We start from the raw sequence: 10679 nt of genomic DNA on the forward strand, positions 1-10679 counted from the left end.
ATCTGCACTTGGAATATCGTCATTCAAGCCAAGCTTTCGGAGCTGCAGTTTTCAAGTAATGAATGAAATAGAAAAAAGTTTACAAACGTCGTATGGTCTTTTTATGGTGATTAACGGTTCATTCATGTTGGTAACGTTTGGTATATGTGGTTGTGTAGATGACTGTCATAACACCAGTGCTGTAACACCCGTGTTTCACATTCCCCATTTTCTATCACGCAACAATTAATTACACCGTGGCCCAAGAATTTTTGTGTGCCTTGCAAAATGAAGTACGGAGACAGAAAGGATCTCAGCGTGATGCAAGATCTGTAAATCGATTGCCACATGTAGTTTATACAAAAGGTTGCGACAATATCATATTAGCTTTGTTCAAGGAAATTTTTCCGTGCATAAGTGCCAGCGCAGTTGTACCTCTGTACGCCGAAAATTCCAATAAAGTTTGCTTAAGATTAATACTTTCAGATCGTTCAGGTTCAATAATTATACTATAAGAAATAATGTCCCATTAAAGCTGCACATAAAGGCAATATGTCGGCGGATTACTCTTGCTGTCCCAAAAAAAAAGACTCCTCTTTCTCCTAAACAAATGTAAACAAAAAAAACAAGACTGGGACAAAAATATGGGAAAAACCGCGAGAAATACATACTTGAACATAAATGCGGATCAATTGGCGACTCCATGGCGTGCTCTGTGCACGTCGACCATGTATGCTAAATTAAAAGGAAGGTCAGCGTTGGCCGTAATATTGATGTTTTATTGATAGCAAAATCAATTTTCAATCACATAGTGATCATCTTCAGTGCTGTGGTGTACAAATTAAACTCAGACACTGGTATCAAGTTATCAGACTGATTACGCCATCTCAGTGTTGAAGGTTTATAACAAATTTCTATTTTATCATTTACCCATAGTTAAACATCAGACCATATATTCCTCAGCTGTACGTTTATTTCTTCTAAAGCCAAACTGATATTCACTAACCGCATCATCATATTACTTAATATTCTTCTGCAAATTATTGTTGTTTGCAATTTAAAAATGTGACTAGTCAGTCTGATCTTAAATTTGTAAGTTCCACACTTTCTCAGCAGAGATTTCTCCAATCCCATAATTTTCATTCCAGTTCATACAGCTTCGCCGTGATAGAGAGTATCATCACAGAACAATGTGATTCTGAATTACAGTTCTTTTCCTTCTACTGAGGATAAGGGTGGAAGATAATAAAAGAATAAGACATAAAAACAAGGATGCGCGAATATGTCTACATATTTTTTTTATTAGACAGATAATTATCATTACTGCTGGAAAAATAATTATTTACTTCGTAAATTTTGATTCACTAAAACTAAAACTCTTCCCATACGGTGTAGTTTGAGAGAGAGGAATTTGAGTTTCACAGATATTGACGGAACTATTTTTTGTTTATCCGTAACCATTTTCCACGCAAAAATGAGAACATGAATTTTCTTGAATTACAGCGCAAAATATATAGAATCAAAACAAATGTTTAAGACAAAATGTACGTAGTTCCTTATGTAGAATCTGATAGTGCAAAAAAAAACGGTGGTTCCCAGACAGGAAATGCACAAACTGACACAATTAAGGTTTCTTTATGTGATGATTTACGACTGACGACTGATTTCTGAAGAAAAATCTTCCTAAATTTTGCTTCTGTGTATTAAATTGACATGTAGTGAGAAAAATGTGTAGTAGTCCCATATGTGTATCACAGCCATGTAATGTGAACTTGAAAAAAGTCGATAGCGACAACATTAAATCCCTTTAACAATGAGTGTTGGCATTTTACCAACAAAAATTTTGGGAGCTTAGGAGTCATCTTAGTATCACATACGAACGAAGCGAAAACAATTACGTTTAAATACGGATGTTTTAATGCCACATAGTGGCAGTCTCAACTTCATACGTGCATGTGCTATAGTCTTTATAGTCCTCTGCACAAAGACGCAGTTTTTCAAAAGATGCGCATCAGCCCGGCCTGCCGGTAGGCGAAGACGGGTGCGCCCTGAGGCAGCAGGTCCTGGTAGTGGAAGCGCGCCAGGTAGCCGGGGTCTGCGGGCAGCGACAGCCGCTCCGGCAGCAGAGGGGAGGCGGCGGGGGCGGAAGACGAGGCGGGGGCGGCGGGCCCGTGGGCGTAGGTGATGCGCTGGAGGCGGCCGTCCGGCTGCAGCAGGTAGTACACGCCGGACTCCAGGGCGCGGGAGCCGTCGGCAGCCGCGTCTGAGGGAGCCGTGGTGGTGGGCAGCTCGGTGGTCGTGGTCTCGGCAGCCTCTGTAGTCGTGGGGGCGGGCGGGGGTGGAGGGCCGTACTGCTGTGGTGGCGGCGCGTACTGGCCGGAGTTCCTGGAAGGCAGGAAGAACTGCCGACCTTCCGGACGCCAGCCTGAGGGAGGGTACGGAGCCGCGTCTGGCGCGCCGTACTGCTGCGCAGGCGCTTCTGGCCGCGCAGAGGCGCACCCTGCGAGCAGCAAGAGAGCAGACGCCACCAGGAGCTGCATGTCGCTGTCAGGGGGAAGAGTCTCTACACTGACTGATGCCGCAGTGTGCGCCACAGCCGTACTTAAAGGCGCCAGCTGACATTGACCTCCATAGCATTACACCACAGGCCATTGTCTCACGGCCGATCGAGGCGGGGGCCTGCAGGGACGTGACGTACTTCTCAATGCTGAACGCTAGGTCCTTCAACCTCTCATGGAAGACATCCAACAATTCCTTAATTCCTCATGATTTCACTGCTCTGCTTTGTCACATAATTTCTTGAGAAAACAAACAAGGACCGTTTGGCTGCATAATAACACTGAATATGTAGATATTTTTAGGGTGGCAGTTCGTTTTAGCCAACAACTAAACTAAATGGCAGAGAAATTCCCAGCAGAAAGTAAATAGAAGGGGATTACCAGTTCCAACATTACCATACAATAAATGCCAAATCCCAGGAAAATCGAGGTCAGGACCAGATGATTGGATCAATTTCAATTCATTTCAGGGTTAGTGTTGTTCATTGTCCCATAGTAAAATGTGTGGGTGCCACTTTTTCTTAATACACAGACCAAACACTACGTTTTAATATCTGTATGCCTGCTGCTTCTTAGCACCTTTCTGCTTACACATCATGATTCTCCAACTCCTTTCGGTACCATGAATGGGAACATAAAATTTCCTTCAGGGAACACAAACCACTGGTATTTCAGTTGCTGTCTCCAAAATTATGACAGGTTTGCCACTTTTTTCAATTGTGGGTCGACTGTGTACATAAAATAACATGGTAGATTCTGCATGGGAGACGAAAAATCTTACAATTGTGTACGAATTTTTCTAATCACATAATATTAATTAACTCATTTCTGGATTAAACCTTACTGACTGGAGTCCGCAGCTCGTGGTCGTGTGGTTGCGTTCTCGCTTCCCGCTCACGTGTTCCCGAATTCGATTCCCGGTGGAGTCAGGGATTTTTTCTGCCTCGTGATGACTGGGTGTTGTGTGATGACCTTAGGTTTACTAGGTTTAAGTAGTTCTAAGTTCTAGGGGGCTGATGACCATAGATCTTAAGTCCCATAGTGCTCAGAGCCATTTGAACCATTTTTACTGACTGGAAAATAGTGTTTGATGTCTCCCTTGACCAAAAACTCATTATTTTACTCTTTTATGTCGGCCACAACTTTTGACACAGTAATCTCATTCTCTGTTGGAGTTCCTTGCTGGAAAGACCGCAATTTTGTTCAGGTTCGGAAACAGTTTTTTTATTTCCTCAAAACCTTTCCTTTCACTTTGGATCAATTATGAATCAGAAGTACTTTACTGTGACTAACGTCGAAATTTTGGATGTTACAGAATGACATATATATCTCTAACGACTTGTAGAGTCCATTCTAAAGACTTGGTAGGCGATTTAAATACATTCAGATCATAAGAAAATGAGAAAACTCTGAGACACTCAGGTTTACGTGAACTTCATCAGAAAAATTCTGTGGTTCTTCTATCTTTCCTTATAAAACTGAAAGTATTTTCGTAAGTTAAGAACAGGTATTTCTCGTTTTTTTTAATGTAAGAAGCTTTGCTTTTGATCCAGTTGGAATGATTTTATGACATAGGTGGATTTTTTTTAAAATTGTCATAGCTTTCTGTCTCCCTATTGTCCTAATTCAGTTTGCAATATCTGTGTTCCAGCAATTTTTTGTCTACTGATACATGGCAGAATTTTTAAAAATTTTAGTCAGTTTCTATGAGTTGTGCGTCTACATGTGTGTGCCTCTCTCTTTCTCCCTCTCACCCCACCACCCTCTCTCTCTCTCGCTCTCTCTCTCTCTCTCTCTCTCTCTCCCTCTCTCTCTCTCTCTCTCTCTCTCTCTCTCTCTCTCTCTCTCTCTGTCTCTCTCTCTCTCTGTCTCTAGCTCATTTAGATCACTAAGTACAGGTTCCCAACCAAAGTTCTAAATGGTACATCTCTGTCCCGAAGGAGTTTGCAAATTATTTCACATATTAATAATGATCCTGGGTGTATGCAAGACATTAATAGCAATTCGTTTTCCCTGTGAACACTTTGCATTTTATCAAATTGTATTTATTGAGGCATTGATAAATTTTTGTGAGCGACTTTTCTTCTGTTTCTTCACAGGTCTAGATTCTCCTCCTTGTTGCATTGTGCATAAGATAAAATAAAAACAGAATTTGTGTGAACTAAACATACTGTCAGTAACACAAAGGAAAGAGATTTCTTGACGCCAAGACAGATTTTTCTCTGATCTTTAAATATTTAGCGGTATGGATCATATCCTCGCAAATTTGAAATTTCTGTTGCTTGCAATATGTAATGTAACGAATCCCCCGTCGTCATAATGAAGTTCTCCATTCAGCGTAACTTTGGTTTTTTTATGTAGGCAATGGGTAAAGAACTAAATCTACATCCATTCTCTTCAAACCATTGGGAAGTGCTTGGCAGAGCGTTCATCCAATTGTACCAATTATTAGGGCAATTTTTCTTTTCCATTTATATACAGAGTGTTCTGAAACTATTTGTTCAAATTAATAAGGGGGTAGGGAACGTCAAAACAAATATTAGTTAGTTAAGGTACATGTGGTCCCTGACGGCAATTTCTCATGAAAGGAAGATTTACACGTAATGTAGGTTAGCGTGCTAATTACAGAAGTGGCGTTCACAGGAGGTGCTCGAATGGGCGACGGTTAGCCTTTACGCACGCAGTACATCAGACAATTGGCTGTCTTGTGAGTTCGAAGATTCCTGGCATGTCTGCAGTGTTATCAGCAGCGACAATTCGAGCGACGAGGTCCAGACACGTGAAGTCGGTTGACCCGAGCGGCCAGGTCACAGGGCCACTCCGGCCAATCCACCGATTCCCGAAGGCACTCTCAGATGATTCTTCACAGCAACGTTGAAATGGGCTGGCGCTGGAAGTACATTATTCGTCTAACATTCAGAGGCACATCCTCCAGCAGTTCTGGCAACCCATATTCCACGAAGATGCGATATCTCCGTTCGTTGAGGCTGGATGTACTTGTTGTAAAAGTATGAAACTGGAATTTCCCTTTAGATGATGCTAGCCGTCAGTGTAGGGCCCATAAGATCGAGTCTGCAGCGCCATCTGCTTCTTGCAACGGCTGACGTCGAATGTCAACACACAGTAATCCAAGTTCCATACATCAGTATCTGTTTCAAAGCAGTAAACATGTCGTATTTTGTCCCTATGAACTACGATTTGCGGACAGCATTGGTTTTCTATTATCATTTGCAGAAAACTGCTACTGAATCGCATCGAATACTTGTCAGAGCTTTCGGCGAACATGCCCTTGGGAAAACACAGTGTTTCGAGTGTTTAAAAAACTTCGTAAGTTGTGGTTTTGAAGTGAGAAATGACGAAGCGGAAAACCATGAAGAAGTTCGAAAACAACGAATTCCAGGCCTTATTGGATGAAAACGATATTCAAACTAAACAGAAAGTCGAGGGACAATTGAATGTGACGCAGAAAGCCGATGGGAAAGGCGCATGGACTGAATGAAAGACAACAAGCAAATCGAAAGACCACTGTGAAATGCTGCTCGCCAGATGCAAAAGAAAGTCGTTTCTCCATCGAATAGTGACAGGTGATGAAAAATAGATATTTTTGAGAAACCTAAGGGTCGTAAATCTATGGTGAATCCAAGCAAATCATCGATATTCACTGCAAGACTAAATCGCTTTCGAAAGATCAAAAGGGTGTCATCTATTATGAGATGCTAAAATCTGCTGAAACTGTCAACACTGATCGTTACCAATAGCAAATGATCGATTTACATCGAGCATTACGTTAAAAACGACCGGAATGTGGAACAAGGCAACACAAAGTCATATTGCTCCATGATAATGCCCCATCAAACACGGGAAACGATCGAGGTTTTCAGTTGGGAAATACTATGGCTTGAGGCTTATCCTCCAGGCTTGGCTCCGTCCGATTATCATCTATTTTAATCATTGGGACATGCTGTTGCTGAACAGCGCCACCATTCGTGTAAAAATGTATGAAAATGACTGGTTCGCTTCAAAAGAAGAACTGCTTTTTAGAACTGCCATTCATAGCATGCCGGAGAGGTGGGTGAAATGTATAAACAGCAATGGAAATTGTTTTGAATAAAATATTGTTAGTCAGTTTCAAACATCATACATGTAATTATTGCAACCAAATTCCGGTTTCTTACTTCTACACCTGGTAAGAACGTATGGTCCAATCAACCTATTACCGTTTCTGTCACAAGGTGATGATGCTTGCAAATGAGTCGGTGTGTTTCCAAGCAGATGTCAGATAAATCGACCAGGTCATAGAGTAGTTTTGAATGTCAGTGCACATTCCCAGTCAGTGACACCGACGTAACAGCTTACATCAGCACCACTAACAAAACGTTCCTTAACATTACAAGTTGACTTCAGGTACTACATGTTCCTCATCAAAAAGTATTTGTTGTGATGATCTCTGCCTCCTGTATTAATTTGCACAAATAGTTTCGGAACACCCCATACAGAGCGGGGGAAGGATGACTGTTTAAATGCGTCTATGCACGCTGCAATTAATCTATTCTTGGTCCCGAGATCCCTATAGGAGCGATACATAGGATGTTGCAGCATATTCCTAGATTCGTCACTTAAAGCTGCTTCTTCAAACTTTCCCCGTTATAGTTTGTGTCTATTTTCAAGTTTCTGCCAGTTGAATTTCTTTACCATCTTCGTGGCACTCTCCCATGGGTGAAACACACCTGTGAGTATTAATGCTCCCTTGTCTGTACACATTCAATATCCCCTGTAAGCACAAGGCACGAGTGTTTTGTAAGCAGTATTCTTTTAGACTGGTTTCATTTCACTAGTATTTCAAGAATGAACCGAAATCTGTCTCCTGCTTTACTTACAACTAATATATGTGATCTTTGCATTTCATATCCCTGGAAACTGTTGCTACCATCTATTTATATGAGTTGACCGACCCTAACTGTTGTTCGTTGATATCGTAGTCATAGGATACACAGTTTCTGCCTTTTGGAAAATGCACAGCTTTAGATTTTTGAATATTTAAAGCAAGTTTCCGATATTTGCACCACATGGAAATCTTATTTACATCCAACTGAATATATCTGCAGCTTTTTTCAACCCATACTTCAGTATGTATTTCGGCATCATCTGTGAAATTCTGATATTACTGTTAACTTTGTCTGCAAGGTCATTAATAAACAGTATGAACAGCAAAGGTCCCAACACATTTCCTTGAGGTACGTCTGAAGTTGATTCTACATCTGTTGACGACTCTCCATCCAATATAGCATGGAGCATTCCCACTAGCGAGTGTAGCGCTGTGGAGTGACACGATCACTAGGAATGGGTTCTTCTACTTGTCGGTATGAGGTTCGGCTCTCACACTTTGGCATTATGAGTTTGGCGGTTTGGCAAGGTCTACAGGAGTTCATTGGAGGAGTAAGATGGCTGCAGCAAGGTACAATACATGCATGTAAAAACGTCATTGTTCCAACAAGCCTAGGGCAGCTACAAATTTGGACCCTCGTTCATTGTTGCAGCCTGGCGTCCGAGATCGGCAGCATGGGGAAGGCGTCGATCTCGCGGCCCTAAGTGGTGAAGTGTTGTAAAGACTGTGGCAGCTGCCTGTACACTCATCACAGCCTAAACCTTGCATAGTAAACATTACCCAGAATGGTTATTTCATGTGCCAATACAGCTGATTGATGTTACATTGTTAGCGTGGTGGCCGAGAACAGGTCATGCTGGCCGTCGGTGGCTGGTGTTGGTCGGTGCCCAGTCGTTCAGTAGCTGCTCAGTTCGACTCTGCCAGCCGGTGTGGCCGAGCGGTTCTAGGCGCTTCAGCCTAGAACCGCGCGACCGCTATAGTCGCAGGGTCGAATCTGCCTCGGGCATGGATGTGTGTGATGTCCTTAGGTTGGTTAGGTTTAAGTAGTTCTAAGTTCTAGAGGACTGATGAGCTCAGATGTTAAGTCCCATGGTGCTCAGAGCCAGTTCGACTCTCGGCCCATCCGTTGGTGGCTGGATGCCTTTCAAAGGCGATCTTGTCACGATGATGGCAGAGTGGCGGAGCCTACACAGTGGAGGCCGACATAATGACAGTTGATGATCTGGTAACTCACCAATTCCAACCATGACCAGCCTTATTGAAGGGCCAGTATTTATACGCACGAGAGCAAGTCGGTTGTGATGTTGCAGCTGCTAAGCTGACGTACGCCGAGCGCCGAAGGGCCTCCTGGGCAGTGATTGGCAGGCGGACAGTGCCGTCCGTTGAGCACCGTGCTGGACCACCGTACTGTCGCAAATAGACCACTTTATGACATCGACATCAGCTGCCGAGGCTCTTGTCTGTAGACACGATATCCTCAATCCAGCCATAAATTCTGTTTGATATCGCAAACGATAACATAATAATAATATACAGAAGAAAGGGAAAGAAAATAGAGGATCTGTTAGATGACGATCAGTTTGGCCTTAGGAAAGGTAAAAGTAACAGAGAGGCAGTGCTGACGTTGCGGTTGATAATGAAAGCAAGACTGAAGAAAAATCAAGACACGTTCATGGGATTTGTCGATCTGGAAAAAGCCTTCGACATTGTAAAATGGTGCAAGATGTTCGAAATTCTGTGAAAACTAGGGGCAAGCAATAGGAGGAGACGGGTAAGACACAATACGTACAAGATCCAAGAGGGAATAGTAAAAGTGGACGACCAAGAACGAAGTGTTCGGATTAAAAAGGGTGTAAGACAGGGATGTAGTTTCCCGCCCCTACCGTTCAGTTTGTACATCGAAGAACCAAAGATGGAAATAAAAGAAAGGTTCTGGAGTGGAATTAAGATTCAAGGTGAAAGGATATCAATGACACGATTCGCTGATGACACTCCTATCCTGAGAGAAAGTGAAGAGGAATTACTGTATCTCCTGAATGGAATGAAGAGTTTAATACATGTAGAGAATGGATTCAGAGTAAGTCAAAGAAAGACGAAAGCAATGAGAAGTAGCAGTAACGAGAACAGATAGAAACTTAATGTCAGTTTTGATAATTACGAAGTAGAAGAAGCTAATGAATTCTTCTGCCTTAGCAAAGTAATTCCGAGCAGACGTAGCAAGAAGGACATCAAAAGGAGACTAGCACTTGCAAACAGGGCATTCCAGGCCAAGAGAAGTGTACTCGTATCAAACACAGGCCTTAATTTAAAGAAGAAATTTCTGAGAATGTACGTTTGGAGCACAGCATTGCCAGGAGCGAAATATAAACTGCGTCGAAGCCAAAACAGAAAAGAATCGAAGCATTTGAGATGTGGTTCTACAGACGAAAATTAGTTGGACTCGTAAGATAGGGAATGAGGAGGTACTCCGGAGAAATAGAGGGAGCTGTAGAGCGCAAAAACTGTAGAGGAAGGCAGTTAATAATTGAGGATGTAGGATGCAAGTGCTACTCTTACAAGAAGACGTTGGCACAGGAGAGGAATTCGTGGCGTGCCACATCAAACCAGTCAGAAGACCGATGAATCAAAAAAGAAGCAAGCTGTCAATCTGCATCCGATTTCGACCTCCTAATCTCGAGTTAGCCATTGATCCTTAGAAGGCCGCCTCCTTTTGGCATACAAAAACACTAAAAACTATCAGCATCAGGGACAGATCTGCACTTTGAATATCGTCATTCAAGCCTCCGCCAACATAAATCATTACAAAATTTGAGCTTTTGTTGATCTTTTATTGTCCCTTTTTAATACCTTGTTTTAAATATGTTTATATTGCTAAATGGCACTTAGTTTGCTGCTTCCAATCGTTCTTAATACGGATAATGAAAGTCCAATAAAAAATGGAAAGTCAGCTACTCTATCCAACTATAAGTTCCCCACGCCAGCACGCATGTCCCCATAAAGCTGCATATAAAGGCAATATTTCTGCGGATTACTATTTTGCTGTCCCAAGAAAGATTCCTTTTACTCCTAACCGAAGGTCCTCTTCACAACATAAATGTTAAAAAACAAAGACTGGGAAAAAAATACGGGAAAAAACGCGAGAAATGCATACATGAACATAAATGCAGATGTTGTATATGTTCTCGAACGGCAGCTGCGTCATGTTCTCAATACGTTGCAAGTGTCATTCGTGTCAGAGCAGTGTTCTGTGTAGTTGT

At 42.3% G+C, this 10679-nt stretch overlaps 1 protein-coding gene across 1 annotated transcript; it reads right to left on the reverse strand.

Annotated features, from left to right (window-relative positions):
- Positions 1 to 1575: 1575 nt before the first annotated feature.
- LOC126336679 (uncharacterized) lies at positions 1576 to 2533 on the reverse strand. The gene has a single exon (XM_050000628.1). It carries the CDS (start codon positions 2517 to 2519, stop codon positions 1977 to 1979), a length of 543 nt encoding a protein of 180 aa, XP_049856585.1. The 5' UTR covers positions 2520 to 2533; the 3' UTR covers positions 1576 to 1976.
- Positions 2534 to 10679: the final 8146 nt, after the last annotated feature.

The sequence above is a fragment of the Schistocerca gregaria genome, chromosome 2, assembly GCF_023897955.1.
Source record: "Schistocerca gregaria isolate iqSchGreg1 chromosome 2, iqSchGreg1.2, whole genome shotgun sequence".
Lineage (NCBI taxonomy): Eukaryota > Metazoa > Arthropoda > Insecta > Orthoptera > Acrididae > Schistocerca > Schistocerca gregaria.

What these genes read in the sequence shown, in the direction of transcription:
- LOC126336679 (XM_050000628.1), bottom strand. Translation starts at nt 2,519, where the DNA reads ATGCAGCTCCTGGTGGCGTCTGCTCTCTTGCTGCTCGCAGGGTGCGCC.